The sequence below is a fragment of the Sinohyriopsis cumingii genome, chromosome 6 (genome assembly GCF_028554795.1).
Source record: "Sinohyriopsis cumingii isolate HCF-2022 chromosome 6, ASM2855479v2, whole genome shotgun sequence".
Lineage (NCBI taxonomy): Eukaryota > Metazoa > Mollusca > Bivalvia > Unionida > Unionidae > Sinohyriopsis > Sinohyriopsis cumingii.
The window spans coordinates 163,918,303-163,935,255 of NC_142966.1; the positions used below are offsets into that span (position 1 = coordinate 163,918,303).

Here is a 16,953-nt window from a genome sequence, read left to right on the forward strand (position 1 = left end):
AGACTGGCCAGAAAACGACCCTCGTTTGAGTCCAGATAATTAATTTACCAATAATAACAGTTATTAAATGAGTGTTAACACCTCTTAGTCCCATCCCAACATATATGGTTGGTTAGGACATAGAAGTGGCACCCTGATTTTTTTCCAAATAGTGTTGTATGCTATGGGTTTCACTGTCCACCCGCCAGTGTATTGTAAATGTTTGTGTTATTAAATAATAAAATAGCATAAATAATTTAGCAGGGTTGCTATTTGTTTTGTTCATCCAATGTTATTGGAATGATTATCCCTTTGAGGTTTGGGCTCAAAAGAGGAAAACCCAGACCCCCCCCACCCCGTATCCAATACAACACACAATAAGACAAAAGCACTTCAATAAAAAAACACATTCTAATAAAATGTACAAGTATCAAGGTACTGTACAAAAAAAAAAAACAACAAGCAATTAAGGTAACATATATTTCTTAGAGACTTAGAACACATTTCTAATCTGGCAACATATCACGCACAAAAAGTTACAAACTTCTTCCACCAAGGCAACTCTACGACGAACGGATGATACTATCCTGGTCAGTAACCTCATGGGTCAAATGCACTCCATCATCACCAATATATAGACGTCGAAACCCTTGAATATGGAATCGGGTTACAATTAATACTTCTAGTTCAGTTCCCACGAATGTAGTTCTAGTCTATTTTTAGAACATGTTTTCCTCTCTCATTTTGGTGGTGATAGAAGAGTTTTATTTATGCATTTTTGGTAAGGATTTAAAGGTAAATGTTTATTCTTGATAATATGAGCTCAGGGTGTTGTTGTATGTGTGTATTTCGGCGACAGTGCACAGTGAGTAATAAGGCCTTGGTGATGATCCGGAAGTGAAATCTGTGTTCTGTTTACATGCTGCTATGTTGACAGTCCAGCATCTCAAAAAAGAGCAGGTCAACCTTTGACAAGAACTTCACCGTGAAGTCATCTTTGAAGATATTTTAGATGAACATATGATTTGCACTGATTGTCACAGTGGAAAGGTCAGTACTGAGAAACAAATGTAGAGAACATATAGTAAAAATAATTGTGTTCTGTGTCCATATGACGCAAAGCTACACAATCGGATGCTTCAAATACTCGAGCTAACTCCCGGTTGACTCAACGCGCCATCCGGGAATACTGGCTAACACTCAGCCCACGAGGTCGCAAACGGAGTAACATAGAGCCGACACAAATACACTGAACCCCAGCACGTAAAATCAAATTGCAAAGCCTAATAATGCGATTCACAATTTGATACGAATCTACAAATCCAATATCATTTTCTCCAGCCTTCAAATACACAACATCTGGTATAGTTCCAAAAATAGGAAAATCCTGTAAAAAAATTACTCACGGTGGCTCCCCACCGTCCATCTAACTGTTTGTTAGTTAGTAATAAAAACTACAGCAAAATTGTAACACTTGGCAAAGTAATTATATTATCAGGGAAAGATGGGTCATCAGATAATTAAATAGAGAAAGACAAAATCTAGTAATATCAAACAATACAAGTGTTTGAAAGAATAAAGAGCCTTGATAACACAATGTGTATTAACAAAGTCAGCAAAGGGAATAATGTCGCCAATCACTAGGTTATTGAAGATAACTGGAATCGGGTCGCAATTAATACTTCCAGTTCAGTACCCACGAATGTAGTTCTAGTCTATTTTTAGAACATTTTTCCCTATCTCATTTTGGTGGTGATAGAAGAGTTTTATTTATGCTTTTTTGGTAGGGATTTAAAGGTAATTGTTATTCTTGATAATATGAGCTCAGGGCGTTGTTGTCTGTGTGAATTTCGGCGACAGTGCACAGTGAGTAATAAGGCCTTGGTGATGATCCGGAAGTGAAATCTGTGTTCTGTTTACATGCTACTATGTTGACAGTCCAACATCTCAAAACAGAGCAGGTCAACCTTTGACGAGAACTTCACTGTGAAGTCATCTTTGAAGGTATTTTAGATTAACATATGATTTGTATTGATTGTCACTCAGTGGAAAGGTCAGTACTCAGAAACAAATGTAGAGAACATACAGTAAGATTAATTGTGTTCTATGTCCAACTACAAACAATTAACTAATTTTAATGTCCGCAACTTAAAGGGACGAAATTGCAATTTCAGTTTGGTGTACCTATTAAAGTACATGGGTTTGTCTCCCTTAACAAAAATACGCTAGGCAATGTCTGGAACTGAAACGATCTTCTAATGATACGGGACAAATATAATGGGAATGGAACATACGTACTCATGGTCTGGACGTTTTGATGACCATGGACACAGCTGAAAACACTCCCCAAAAGCTATGCTATGAATCCAAACGATCGAAAACAGAAATACAATAATCATTGTATTTCAATGTTGATATAAGATACGCGAAATGAGTACAAAATCATGCCAACAGGAAACACTTTGGATAAAAGCACAGTGGAGGAAAATGTGAATAGCTGTTCAGTTACAGGTAAAATACTGAAAAAACTATGCGTAGAATCATTAATAAACAGCACAAGAGGAATGTTTATTATGTTACAGGTTCATCAAAAAGCAAATAGTCCGGCCTTGATGGCTCGATACAAGCATGGGTGTCAACCATGGTATATAAGTATATAAGTGCAGGACAGAATGTCACATTACTCCCACCAAATTAAAAAAATTAGTCAACGAACTCACATTATGAATAAAAAATTGATCTAAGAATATACATTCAGTAGTATGAAACGTATGTTTAGCAATTAGGGTGTGCGTCGTTCAAGTTCTTTAAAACATTGAACTTTAAAAAAAAATCCTAAACTGTTAGCAACTAATTAGCCTCCTCGGCCGACATATTACCAATTTAAGCAATTGCATCATGATATTTTGCATATTTTACATTGAGATAAAAAAATATTTACAGGAAACAATGTAAAGCACCATTAAATACAAACTCAACTGCGCATTAGACTATAGAAAATGAGAATTAATTTGGTTTGGCCTTCAATCCATCAGTTTCCTTACAAGCTGGATCTCAGATATTAATATCACATCATAAAATATTATTCATATGTATTTCATTCCACAGTCATGCGTTTGTATTATCCAGTCTTTGACTTATTAATATGCAACAAACTAAACATTCTTCCATTCATGACTGGAATATGAAACTGAGACAGCGATTAAAAAGTACGACTGGAATATGGAACTGTGATAGCTATTTAAAAATACAATGACTGGGATAAGACAGGGAGACAACTATTTAAAAATACAATGACTGGAATATGAAACTGAGACGGCTATTTAAAAAATACAATGACTGGAATATGAAACTGAGACAGCTATTTAAAAATGCAACGGCGAGGAGTGACTAAACCACTGAATGAAAGTGCTACAACACAAACCAAATTTAAGTACATCTAACTACATATTTATAAACCGAAATTTCATGCATTAATCTACATTTAATTCTACTTTTCATTTAAAGGAATAGCTTTAGCTAACCAATTCTCAACGTTTTTTCAGGTGTAAAATTTGCTATTGATTAATCAAGACTAGGATCGATAAGTAACCACATTTTCTTTCAGTGGACGGCATATATACACAATATAATGATTATTAGCGATTGCATATTGAACAGGTAGGACAAAGTTATTGTATGTTAGTTTTTAATATAAAAAGCCTTCCCTCACATAAAGAAGTGGCTTGCTCATATTTTCATTAAGTCAGTGTACAACTGTGCATCAAAGAAATAAAATATTTGCATATATTATTTCGCCCCCTTAACATTGCTAATATGTATTTTGTTTAGGTTAAAGGACCAAATTCTGCACTTTATTGCAGTATCTATCAGCATCATGGTATCTTTTAAGGTTTGTGTGGCTGCATTTGACATTCTGGATCCAGAAAAAAGTCGTTTTTTGTTCATTCAAACTACCTTGATGCAATTTACAGTTCTTCTATGATACAAACAGCAACGGCCACCTGCACAGATTGCTTGTCCCAGAGTTGTAAATAGTCATTGATCAGGTTAAGTTAAAGATGTTATAGGGCTACAAGGAGTCTGGGATGCTCGTTACTATGATTTAACTTGACCAGGTGCAGACATTAGTGGATTGGCGTCCAGCAGGTGGAGAAGACCACATTAACTTCCCACCACGCATTGTCATTGCATGAAACCCCATTCTCTTGGCGATGTCCACCTCTACAGCACCCACTAATTCGAACAGATGGGTGACTTTGTCCTTGTCAATGACGACCTGGTGCAAAACAATCTTGTCGAGCAGATGTTTTATGCTTGAGTCGATCGCATAAGTTCCGCCTTCTACCTCGAGACAATAAGTGCGACGCGGAAGAAGTCCATCTGCAAATTGTTGGACTCAAGGAGGACAGGATGACCTGCCGTGACGTGTAAGCCTTTTGTAACATTAGACAGTATGGAATTTTCATCAAGCAGAATGTTATGATTTGCAGTATCAAGACGACGCTCTCGTTATCCCTTATATATCATTACCAATGACAGAGTAGACGTTTGTAAGCTATAGAACAGCAGATTCGGCGACACGAACCACAAAGACGAATATCAGGTAGGAGACCTTGTGTTGGGACGAACCTAAGTCCGATTGGTACACATGAGAAACATCAACTCGAATGCCGAGTGCACCTCAAAGCACAGTTGATCAATTTTAATAGGTAATAGAGCGTCGTTTGAAGTCAATCCGGTCATTTGCTTACCGCCATCTGAATGTTTATTCAGCTTAAACGCTTTCCAAAAATGCCCACAGTTTCCAAATCAAACATTTATGAAACGCGTTCCATCCCGTTTGGTCTAAATAGTAGACACTTCATTTCAGTACATATATATAATGTTGATAGTAACGATGTGTCCGGTAATGGTTGCGCTCAGACCTTAGTGCCACTTTTACACAGGGAAACAGATAATCGTTTATGCCACAACCAATGGATGCACGCCAGAATGTTTAATTTATTTTACGAAAGTCTCATCTCGCCATTTGCTGTTCCGGAGTTCCAGCTGTTAGCAGAAGTGTATATACAGAAAGTAGTACCTACTGATAAGTTATGTCAGGAAATAAAATCCAAAATTTAAACACTGTACCACACTAACACGGCAATATTAAGGAACAGATTGCGGATGTGCACCCCCGAAGGATAACTTCTGTTGCAATGATACTCTATTTGTTGTCATATTATTAGGACAGAACTTTAAGTAAAAATATTAGGATTGAAATTTATTCTAAATTGTATTAATAGCAATGTTTCATTAATTTATACTGAAAATAATTTTCCACTAAAATATATGGAGATAAAACGTATATATCTGTGTAATATAACTTTATGCTATTTTATAAAGATCGCACTTTACAAGCAGGTGCATAAACCCATACAATAGTACAATACATTTCGCTCGTAATTACATATCAACAAATTGTCAGTACAAAATATACAATACATTTCGCCCGTAACTAAATGTCAACATTTATCAGCACAAAGTACATTTTACTCGTAACTAAAAATCAACAATTGTCAGCACAAAATACATTTTGCTCGTATCTAAATGTCATCAATTTAGATTTGACAAAAGCTGCAGAACATGCAAATTATTAATATATCAATATTGGACGCGTTGCGCAGATGGTACACACGATCGCCATGGAAAAGTTCAAAGGGCATGTTCTCACTAACATTGAGCAAATGAAAAGCTATAAATAGCGAAACAGGCCTACGAAGAATTAATTCGTTGCTCCAGTCAAATTAGCTCTGTCTTTTCTTTACAGGTAAGAATCGTCTGCGTTCGCAAACTTCTTTAAAGAATGTGTACTTTTTAATATTTGAGACTTTAACGGTAAAGTTCATATTTTCAAACATTTTTATGAGTTCTTATATTTTATATCATACTATAATGGAATGTTTAATTGTATTTGTGGCATGTATTATTGGAAAAGAAGAATTCGCTACCAACTTCATGTTTAGATTTAATTTGCAAATTAAAGATTCTTTAAGTAATATTGAGTAATGTTTTTAAACCTATTCCAAATTAGTATCCTATTTTAACACGATACATTTCTTCAAAATGATCATTGCATTATTCGCAACTATTGAATTTTGTACTCGTTAGATATCATAAAGTTAATTGAGATTTAACTATCTATATTACATTCTAAAAGTTACCAGTCAATATATACAATGAAGCTGGTAAGCACGATGGGAAAGTGTAAGTTTATATGTATTTCTTGTATTTTAAATATAAGGCTTTATATATATATATATATATATATATATATATATATATATATATATATATATCAATAAAGAATTCGTTGCTCCAGTCAGAACAGTTCTGTATTTTCCTTACAGCGATTCCGTACCTCATTCCCCAAACTGTAGTCGTATCTTTACAGTATTGGTGACACCCTTGTTATGATACAACGCATAGAGAGTCTGAATTCCCTTTCTCTCTCTCTCTCTGTCTATCTATCTCTCTGAACATGGGGAAAGACATTTCTTAACTTATGATTAATCCCTTCTCATAGCAAGAGACGAGAAGAAGGTTATGATACAAACCATGCCATAACAATATCATGTGTCACCGACACTGCATTTCTCGTCTTTATTTAAGTGATAGACGTTTGATAATAATGCAGTTGTGGTAGCAGTCCAATCAATTTATTTAGCCATGTGAGTCTTGAACAGGTGATCCCTACTTGTCCTGGTATCCGTGTAGTACTTTGAGAAATCTCGTTCAGCCCAGGATGGCATAAGGTTTTGCTTTTCTCGATGGGTATTACATCACGAATATGTCCTATAATTATTACAGACCTCTATTCACTGAATTGCAATGCAACGACTTTGCATGTCAGCAGGCATGAATCAACTCAATCTCGACAAGATCGCTTCCATGTTTCGATTGAAAGAGTTACTTGGGTTGTACGGAGCTGGCACGCACACAACAGCAATCCAACAGCGTTTATCAACATTAAACAAATAAACTTAACGGGGAATATTATTGATGGAATAAACAGTGTCCGTCTACAAGTTATTCGTGTAGGGGGTGAACCCTATGGACAGTCGCGTACTGTCTCATATCGCATGACACGTACACGTTCGTGTAGATTGCATAACGGAGACATCAAGGTAGTCTCAATACGCATCTCAGACGAAACATATTCATTGCTTAATATGTCCGAGTCGACTATTACCCTTGAAATTAAATAAAAATGCTGGAAAAGTACTAGCACACTATGAGTCTACCTAGTCCTTGCTACTTTTGCAGAGGCGCTGATACCACTTTGAAACCACAGACCCCGTTTCATGACGCCTCAGACGATGACATTCACGGCCACGAGACAGGACAGTAACAGTACTAGTGCCGGCGTAAAAGTTGTGTACTTAACGGCGTACAGCCTCATGTCGGTTAGTAGTATTACAGCAATAGATGCGTTTAGTTACTATTTGTGTAATTCAACGCAAAAATATCTTAACGTTGGTTATTTAACCTCATCAGCAACAAATCACGAGTACCATCTCTGGCGTCGGTTCTTATTTCATTAACATCATTGGAAATTTTGTTGATAGAACTCAAACAACGCTTTAATTTCGAGTAGATTAAGTCTACCGTGCAGATATCAGCATTTAGTTTGTCGTTCCAAGTAATGTGTATTAAGAAATCTTTTCAAATAGCTTTGCATAAATTAATTGCGAATTTCTTGTTGGAACAATAACCAGAAGTAGTAACCCTGACCCCAACCCCCATATACACACACATAAACATTAGGGCGCGATTATTAGTACAAAGACAAGGTGGTATTTAGCAAAACGTCCTCGTCTATAACATTTCCTTCAGAGTCTGTATGGCCTTTTGTCACATGTCTTGCCAGATGAAAAGAATCCCAGTTATGTTTGAAAAAGGCACCATCCGTCTCATCTCATTAAACGTTAATAAAAGGAAACAATTATCTGTTTTTACAACTTGTTAGACATTGCACATACAAATTAAATTTTATCAACAGAGCTGACAGAAACGGTTCTACTTTAATGTGCTGATACACAAATAACACCAGATTATTTTTAGGTTTCATTATACTTGAAATTTTTTATAATTGTTAATTGTCTGGGATTGTAAAATAAGTCAGCGTTTTTAGTTGTGCCATTTTCATTCTCTCCATCCCTTTTTTCCACCGCGACAGATCACACTGGTCAACAGTGAAATCATTACTGACTTGAAAAGGCCCTAATCTGTAGTATTTTGGTGTGCCGAACACGAATATAACCGTGAAAAATTTGTATTGGCTCTCGTTTTGAAGATATTCATATACCTCATTTTCTATGTTTCACTGTGTAAATTTCTCCAGTAGGACTGCAGCAACATCCGGAATAATGATGTAACATTGCATAATACCATCATGCTCACATCATCCACAGTTGATTGCATCATTTTCTGATGCAATGCAATACTAATGCCATGCGGCTGCTGAAGTAAGTTGACGTCAGCAGTGTACTATACATGTGTAGGCCTATTATACTAATGCCAGGCGGCTGCTGAAGCTGACGTAAGCAGTGTACTATATAAAGCCCAATCAGATAGGTTCAGCATTTAAAATATTTTAGACGTTGTGCGAGACAGTTCAAGCTACTGTTACATAAAACTTATTATTTTATCCATTTACGTACAATAAAGAAGAGTAATGCCTCGAAAGTGTGTTAATACCGCGGACAATTTTTGCTATATTTGTGGGGAAGTGACATTTGCCAACCAGAAGAAATGTATCAATTCTCAAGTGAAGAAGGCATATCATCTTTACTTCGGATGCAAGGTTGGTGACCAAGACAAGCCTTGGGCTCCGCATATATGCTGTGCTACATGTACAACACAGCTTTCACAGTGGTTGAATTGCAAAAGGTCATCAATGCCATTTGCAGTCCCAGTGGTGTGGAGAGAGCCAAGCAACCACCTAAATGACTGTTACTTCTGCTTGGTTCCTCCTCTTTCCGGCGGAATAACGAAGCGAAAGAAGTCGAGAATAGTCTACCCAAACATTCCGTCTGCATTGAGACCAGTTCCACATGGTGAGGGACTTCCTATTCCAGAACCTCCAGCAGAATATTCTCTTGATTCATCTGACGAAGACAAAGGTGAGTCGACCTGTTCTTCTCCTGGTCCATCAGCATGCAGTGATCCAGATTTTCACTGTGGTGCATCATCAACCCCACACAGAATAACACAGGAAGAACTAAATGACCTGATTCGTGATTTGGACTTATCAAAGAACAAGGCAGAATTGCTAGGATCAAGACTCCAACAATGGAATCTTCTAGAAGAAGATGTCACAATTACTGCATATCAAAAGCGCCACCAGCAATTGGAGCCTTTCTTCAGAAAGGAAAGTAATCTGATATTCTGTTCCGATATTGAGGGCCTCATGAATGCTTTAAAAATCACTCATGACCCACAAGAATGGAGACTATTTGTGGACTCTTCGAAACTGAGTCTCAAGGCTGTGCTTTTGCACAATGGAAACATTCTTCCATCTATTCCAGTAGCGTATGCTGTCCACATGAAAGAGACATACGATAACTTAAGGCAGCTACTGAATTCCATTGAGTATAACAAGTACAGCTGGCACCTCTGTGGTGATTTGAAGGTAGTTGCCCTTTTAATGGGACTGCAGCAAGGATATACAAAATACATGTGTTTCTTATGCGAGTGGGATAGCCGAGCAAGGGAAATGCACTACATGAGGAAGGAATGGACTCACAGGCAGAATGTAGCCATTGGAGAGAAGAATATCCAACACCCAGCTCTGGTTGAGGCTCAGAAAATCTTGCTACCACCCCTTCACATCAAACTAGGTTTGATGAAGAACTTCGTGAAAGCCATTGACCGGACTTTGCCAGCATTCCGATACCTGCATGAAAAATTCCCTCGACTCAGCGAAGCAAAGATTAAAGAGGGAGTTTTTGTGGGTCCTCAGATTCGAGAGCTTTTCAAAGATGACCGGTTCAACAACTTGCTGGAAGGTGACGCGAAACAAGCATGGAATGCTTTTCGCCTAGTTTCTACAAACTTCCTCGGAAATGTTAGGGCAGAAAACTATAAGGAACTAGTAGAAGACATGTTGATGAAGTATAAGAAACTTGGCTGCAATATGTCTCTAAAGATTCACTTCCTTCATTCCCATTTGGATTTCTTTCCTAGCAACTGTGGTATTGTTAGTGATGAACACGGCGAACGTTTTCATCAAGATATCGCAACAATGGAACAAAGATACCAGGGAAAATGGTCCACTACAATGCTGGCTGACTACTGCTGGACACTCCTCAGAGATGCTCCCGAACAGCTGTACAAGAGACAGGCGAAGAAATCTAAGATGTAGTCAATGACTTGATTTTTTATAGGTAGGCTATTACAGTTGACCTTTTACTATTGGAATGCATTTCGTTATGTAAACATTAATTTCTTGCAGATTACAAAAAAACTAGAGCCAATTTTGCAATTTGACTGTCATATTCGTGTTCAGCACATAAAAATTGATAAGAATTGACTAATTTTATTTCAGTAACATGACTTTTGTAAAAATTTGTTGTCCAGTGTCATCGTTGTTTAGTGTATTTATATGTATATGTGTATGAAATTATAAATTAAAAAAGAAAGTAAACACTAGTATGTCCTGTCAATTTACTGTGCGGGTGTTTTTTATTTTTAGAAAGCATATAATAGTGCATTGGCAGTTTGGATTTTGAGTAATATTATGCTGTCTGTCCCAAATTCCTATGTATGTTTAATTTTATACCGGATAGTCAATATCTGCATATGAGCTAATTCCATTCAGTTGGTATATGTTATGGTGTATTGGATAGTAAGTCTTGGTATATCAGCTACCAATGTTAAATTCCTGAAAGGCCCATATGTTGAGCAGGTAACTGTGTGTTTAATCAAAACAAAACTTCAATAACCACACTCCCTTTGCATATGTTTATTGGATGTTAAGCATAGGCGATTGAGCTACCCCCCGTCCGTTTGTATGTGTGTATATGCATATAGGTGTGTATATATCTATGAGTGCTCGTGCCCTTCCCCCACACCCCTTTTTAATTATCTTTTGAATTTTCTCTTATAAAATTGTTTTCATTTGTTTAAATATTGTGCATTAATATTCATTGTGTACATATTTCATTGTATATTTTTAATTCTTTTAAAAAAATTATAACATATTATTACACCTTTAACAAATTTTAATTTGTATATTAAATTGCAATTTTTTTTAAAATGATACATTTCTTAACTTTGAGTATGTTTCACATCTGTAAGTTTTTTTTTTATAAATATGCTACATTGTTTTACATATTTTACAATATTTATTTATGTCATGTTTAGAGTGTTAATAAATGTTACTGATATTTTTGTCTCTGCAAAAATGGGTGCAAGTCTTTCAATTTTAGCTTTTTTATTGGTTCATTGTCATTTCAGGTTTAAATTTGTTTTCGCTAAATTCCTTGTCAGTTTCAGGATTCTAACATTATTTTAGTAGGGGAAATTTTCTTCAAGTATTCAGGTTTTATTTATAAGCAGGAACAAAACTGAATGTGAAGTTTGTAATTTTAGTATTACTTATAGTCTCGGCCACTTTAATAAATCATTCCAGTTTGTATAGTCTCAGGTAAATTCCATGTCAGGTTTGGAATTTTAGTACGACTTTTAATCGCGGTTTAGTAATAGCCATGTTGGATATAAAACTGTCATTATTCACCTTAATAGCATTATTGCAGCCTTCATTCTGGCGTTTACCTGAACTGTCACTTTTATGTGAACTTCTCGTGTAAGGTCTCTTGTATGCCCTTTTAACTGTATATCATCAGGTTAGTACTGGTGTTGAATTGTTATGCAGCGCCTTACAACCCCAAATTGATCCACAATGTTAATTTATTAATACGGCTATAGTGATCTAAAATGGCAGGTTTCCCTTATCGATATAATGATCCATAATGACAAAGCTATGAACGATTTCAAAATTAAATTCCCCTTGAACCCATAGTTGCTCATAATGATAATAATATAGATGTTTTACATATTTCTTCTTTTTCACAGAGTGCCAAGTTTCTGCTCAATAGTGGCGCAATGTTAAATTCTAATTGCGCTCAGAAAAGAGACAAACAAACATTTTGAAGGACAAAAAAATATTTTTCTTTTCAAAGTGGGCTTCTCTAACAGACAGCAAATAATATAAAAATGGATATCAAATAAAGAAAAATACATTGAAAAGCCTGAAATGGAAAATGGCTACACAAGCCTATTCTGCGAGACTGTCTAAATTTCAGACGCGAAATCTCAAATATTGTACAATACACACAGAAAATACATTAAACGTATTGAAAGAAATATATATATATTTTTCTTTCTAAAGTTAGTCTTTTCTGCAGTGAGATAAAATAGAATATAAAAATAGAAATCGACTAGAGACTGATACATTACAACACCTTTAAATGTAAAATTGGTAGATAAATCTATTTGAGGGTTGGTCAAAAGTTTATGAAACAAAATTAAACACATCAAAATAAAATAAAAGTTTCTAGAATTGGTCTTTTCTGTAGCTGGATTAAATAGAACATTAAAAAATAAAAATTACATCAAGACAAATACGTTAAATAAGATAAATGCCAATGTGAAAAGGAAAAGTAATTGCGCCTATGGGAAACAATCATGCCTACAATATACTGAGAAATTTTACAATGCATCCTATATGCATCTTTGTATCCATACAATAAATAATATATTGATTTAAATCTATCAAAGATAAAATTGGAAACTTTGAATACGCAATAATGAATGTATTCCGTTTTAAAAGTTGCAGTATGTTTCAAACGTTTTCATGTACTGCAGTATACACTCGTGGCAAAACCAAAATTGTTCCTAGAAAAGATGAAAAATATAAAAATATTTTAGTTGCATAAAGGTTGAAATAGAAGTATAAATACCATTAGACAAGATGCTTCGTTTAATATCATTGATATCAATAGTTTTGACGATACAGCTATTTCCTTTCATTTATAAGATAAGTATGAAGCTATTCAGATTCCATATCTTCTTTTCGCTTTTATGTCTACCAAGGAACTATATCACTAACTGCAAATTTTGCTTTTATTCAAATAAGTTTCAAATAAATATGTAAACTACCTGCAGATACCATGTTTATTTCCGTTTGCTTACTTCGCATGTCAATCATTAGAGCATGAAATAGCTTAGATCATATAAATGATTCAGTTGGAATAGTTAAAAGTAAATATAAACACATATACAGAAACAATAACAGACTCTTACATAGTTTGGTATGATCTGATGACGAATTGCTCTCATCCTTTTAATGGTTTGAACAATCGCCACGTCTCCCTCCAAATTCAGCCTCTCTACTATCGTGGATACCACACAGTATAATCCGCTCCTTTGCGCACCATTTCTTGCGGAAGAAAAATATCTTCAATTAAATTACAAAGGTCTGAATCGCGACTAAGTAGAACAAAAATTCATCATTGATTATATAAACTCCTAGTTGCATATTAGTACCAAACCAGGTTATGGTTTCTGGAAGGTTTAACACCCCATACTTAAAGTCATATATGCTATCAATGGTCGAAAGGTTTTGCATCAAATAGTAGCTTCACATTAGTTCTGATACTTTACCGGGTAAAATCTTGCCTTTAATATTTCTTGTCTTGAATAAAGGTGATTAAGGTTCAGTTCTTCTGCACTATTTATTAATGGATATTTAAAACTAACGTCTCTCAGAAAGTGTCGAAGATAATGACGTGATGATGTTTCCAACAATGAAACTAATTATCAAATGTATAGAGCATGAACATGGGCTAGACCTGTTATCACTCATTTTGGCAGTTGCTTTGTTGATATTAGCATCCAACCATAGTCGTAAATCTGTTTGACTTAACGTCTTAAACATAGGACTTTCAAATATTTAAATATAATAGATAACCGGCAACGTTAATACTTGGAAAAGACGTGGATACTGTCGGCAACTCTAAAATGTCTGCAGGAAACCCGTGGAATCGAAACATTTCTTTCATCTAATTTCACTTCACTCTTTGACTCTTGCGACTCCAAGAAATGTCTACGTGGAAAGTTCGTAACTTTCCATTGGAATCAAATTATGCAGTAATGGACCCTTTATTTATATCATAAAATAATGAAAACAATGGCATGTTTAACTTCCAATACGTCAATAAAAGAAGAGAAAGAAAAAAAGAATATGAATTAGAGCCTTGATTACACTTTGAAATCTGTTATATTATGCGGTATTTGCAGAAACCTTTATTAAAGTGAAGGCAAGCATATCTAAGCGAGGTGATGAATAAAGTGACGTCTTACACTGCATCCAATTTCAAGTTTCCAGAATCAAGATAAAATCTACCTGTGGTATGCATGTAACGTAACAGATATGAAAATATACAGACAATCAATGTGACCTACATAAATTCACCCTAATAGGAATTCATTCGTATCGAGCGCTAACACATATTAATATCTAATTCATCTTCAAAACGAGAAAGAGGGAACCTACAGGCAGTGGACAACGACAGGTTTGGCTTCCGACTTTTTTTGCCATGTTTCCACTGCATCTAGGAGGTGCAGGAAAGCTTCAGTGCTTCCAGGTACATCTGAGTTCTCAGCCCAATTTGTAAATTCAAACTGCTTCACAGATCTGTCATATTCACCCTGAAAGTATTTATAAACTGAACTTTACTTAAAGATATGATAATGTGATTATCTATGCATCTATGTATCTATCTATCTATCTATCTATCTATCATGTCAGTATCGTTTCATATAAGATGGCAACATAATATATATCGATACCAATATCATTAAAGAAGATGCTGGTGTTCCTTCAATCTCTATTTTGTCAACATCATTATTGAAACAAAAATTATGAGAATCAATATTTGAATACTTTAATCTATAGTGACTTACCCCTGTTACGGAGAAGGAAAGAGTACGCTCCGTGTAGTTCTTATATTTTTCTGTCTTCATCAGTCGTACACAGAAAGGTCCATACCGTACTTCGCCGTCTGTAGGCCAGTAGATTCCAATCTGAAACAGGTATGTTATCGCCACTATAAATTAAGTATGAGAAATACTATCAGTCAAAAACAAAGGAAAGTACACAGATATCTTCTTATGCAACTCACTTGTCAAATCACTAGCGGCATTTCAAATTCATGGATCTTATTTGGAAATTAGTGCAAACATAGATATTGTAAAAGGAAGGGCATATACATGTACGCAATAGTACGCTTACAAAATAACAGAAATATCTAATGTATGCCAAAGCCAGACACCTGTTCTGCCTCGTGTAACTTAATGCAAGAAAGAATTACACGCGTGAGTACTAACCCGACAATATGCTCACAAGAGCTTAGTAATCAATAATGTTCGTTAGGAGATAGTCAGATCTGAATTCTTGAACTATTTCATTTTTTTGGTTAGTTTTGTTCCTTTCATAAATGTTAATTAAAGACAATTTACTATCAAAGAGAATTCATATTGTCACTAAAAGTGCTGTATGTCATTTCGACTATCAAAACTGCATGTGAATTCAACTTTTACTTTGTACCATTAGAGGGTCGATACGAACTTGAACGTTTTGCCAATAGGAAACATTTTATTTTGCAAATCATCCCATGAGCGCTGACTCACAAGTTACAAATAAAATGTTCTTTCTTCTTTATAGCACAACCAATGATTTCCAAAGAAATGTTGGACAATATCGTGGGTTGGCTCGCGGTAGGATCATAAAATGTGCTAAAAATGCGAGTGATCGGAGAAAACGTAATATCGATTCAATATAAAGTAGTATATACATATTGCACGTTGTCACTCATTAATCTTTGACTTGAAATAAACAATGAAACTATCCAGTCTACATTTATTCCAGATGTCAAAGGCATAGTGTGGTTTTAAGTTCATCTGTGCCAATTACGAAGTAGCTCACTCACTGGGGTTTGTGTGCTTTTATCTGCAATTCTAGTAATTAATAGGATAATGCGTATTAATCCAGCATCATATAGGTTACAAATTACCACATGTAATGTATACTGTTATACATTCTAATTAAACACCAGCTGGAGAAAGGTCTCAATAATTGATGTAACACACCCGCAGTTTATTGAAATATTTTCAAATCAGGCAAAATTAGAAGATACCAATTGTTCCTTTAATTTATAGGGCAGCACCTATACAAGTTAAGGCCTGTTGATCAAACGAATGTTTAATCAGGAATGGGAAGTTTCAAAGAGTATCCGCGTTAGTGCAAAGCGAATCAGTGGGTTCTAAAGCGTCGCGGGATAAAATGATACCCTCTCGGGAAGCAAAGTACAAGGCTGTGGAGAGAGCACTTTAAAGATGAATTATGCGTATAGCTGGTGGAAGATATTACTACACCCGAATATCCCCTTATTTATGTCTATTTAAAAACCTGAGACACATTATGAATGACTGAATATATGAACTCTTTTTACGCTGTATTTTAATCATAGTCAACTGTATCATCGTGTTATTGTTAGTCGTTTACAATCATTTCAAAGTATGACCTCTCCGTCTGCCTTAATCAATCGTAACTTTGTAATTGTGATATGTTCAGATTTAATTCAGAAATGTAGAAAATGAAACTTTTTAAAATAGTTTAGGGAGGGATAATGCTTTTCATTGCTATTACGGTTTACACAGACATGATTTGCTGTTTATATGACAATATATATGCATACTAATTGTTTCTTAGACTTTACACGTTCTTCAAGTTCTCACAAGTAATTCAAAATGTTAGGTAGCGAAATAAAACATACAATGTCAGGGAAAAGTCATGCACATAATAAAAATGAAAATTTGTTCCGAAGCGATAATAAACTTAATGCATAGTTTATTCCAAAATGA

General features: G+C 35.2%; 1 protein-coding gene across 2 annotated transcripts in view; it reads right to left on the minus strand.

The window, feature by feature from the left end:
• Nucleotides 1-9,940: 9,940 nt before the first annotated feature.
• Nucleotides 9,941-16,953, minus strand: part of LOC149798450 (uncharacterized) — a 68,026-nt gene continuing 61,013 nt past the window's right edge. For both annotated transcript variants that reach the window (XM_089963641.1, XM_089963640.1), the window contains exons 27-30: nt 14,995-15,114; nt 14,585-14,739; nt 13,333-13,468; nt 9,941-12,924 (exon numbers count right to left, since the gene is read on the minus strand). In XM_089963641.1, coding sequence (XP_089819767.1) covers nt 12,853-12,924; nt 13,333-13,468; nt 14,585-14,739; nt 14,995-15,114 — 483 coding nt within the window. In that variant the 3' untranslated portion in view covers nt 9,941-12,852. The remainder of the gene's footprint in view (nt 12,925-13,332; nt 13,469-14,584; nt 14,740-14,994; nt 15,115-16,953) is intronic.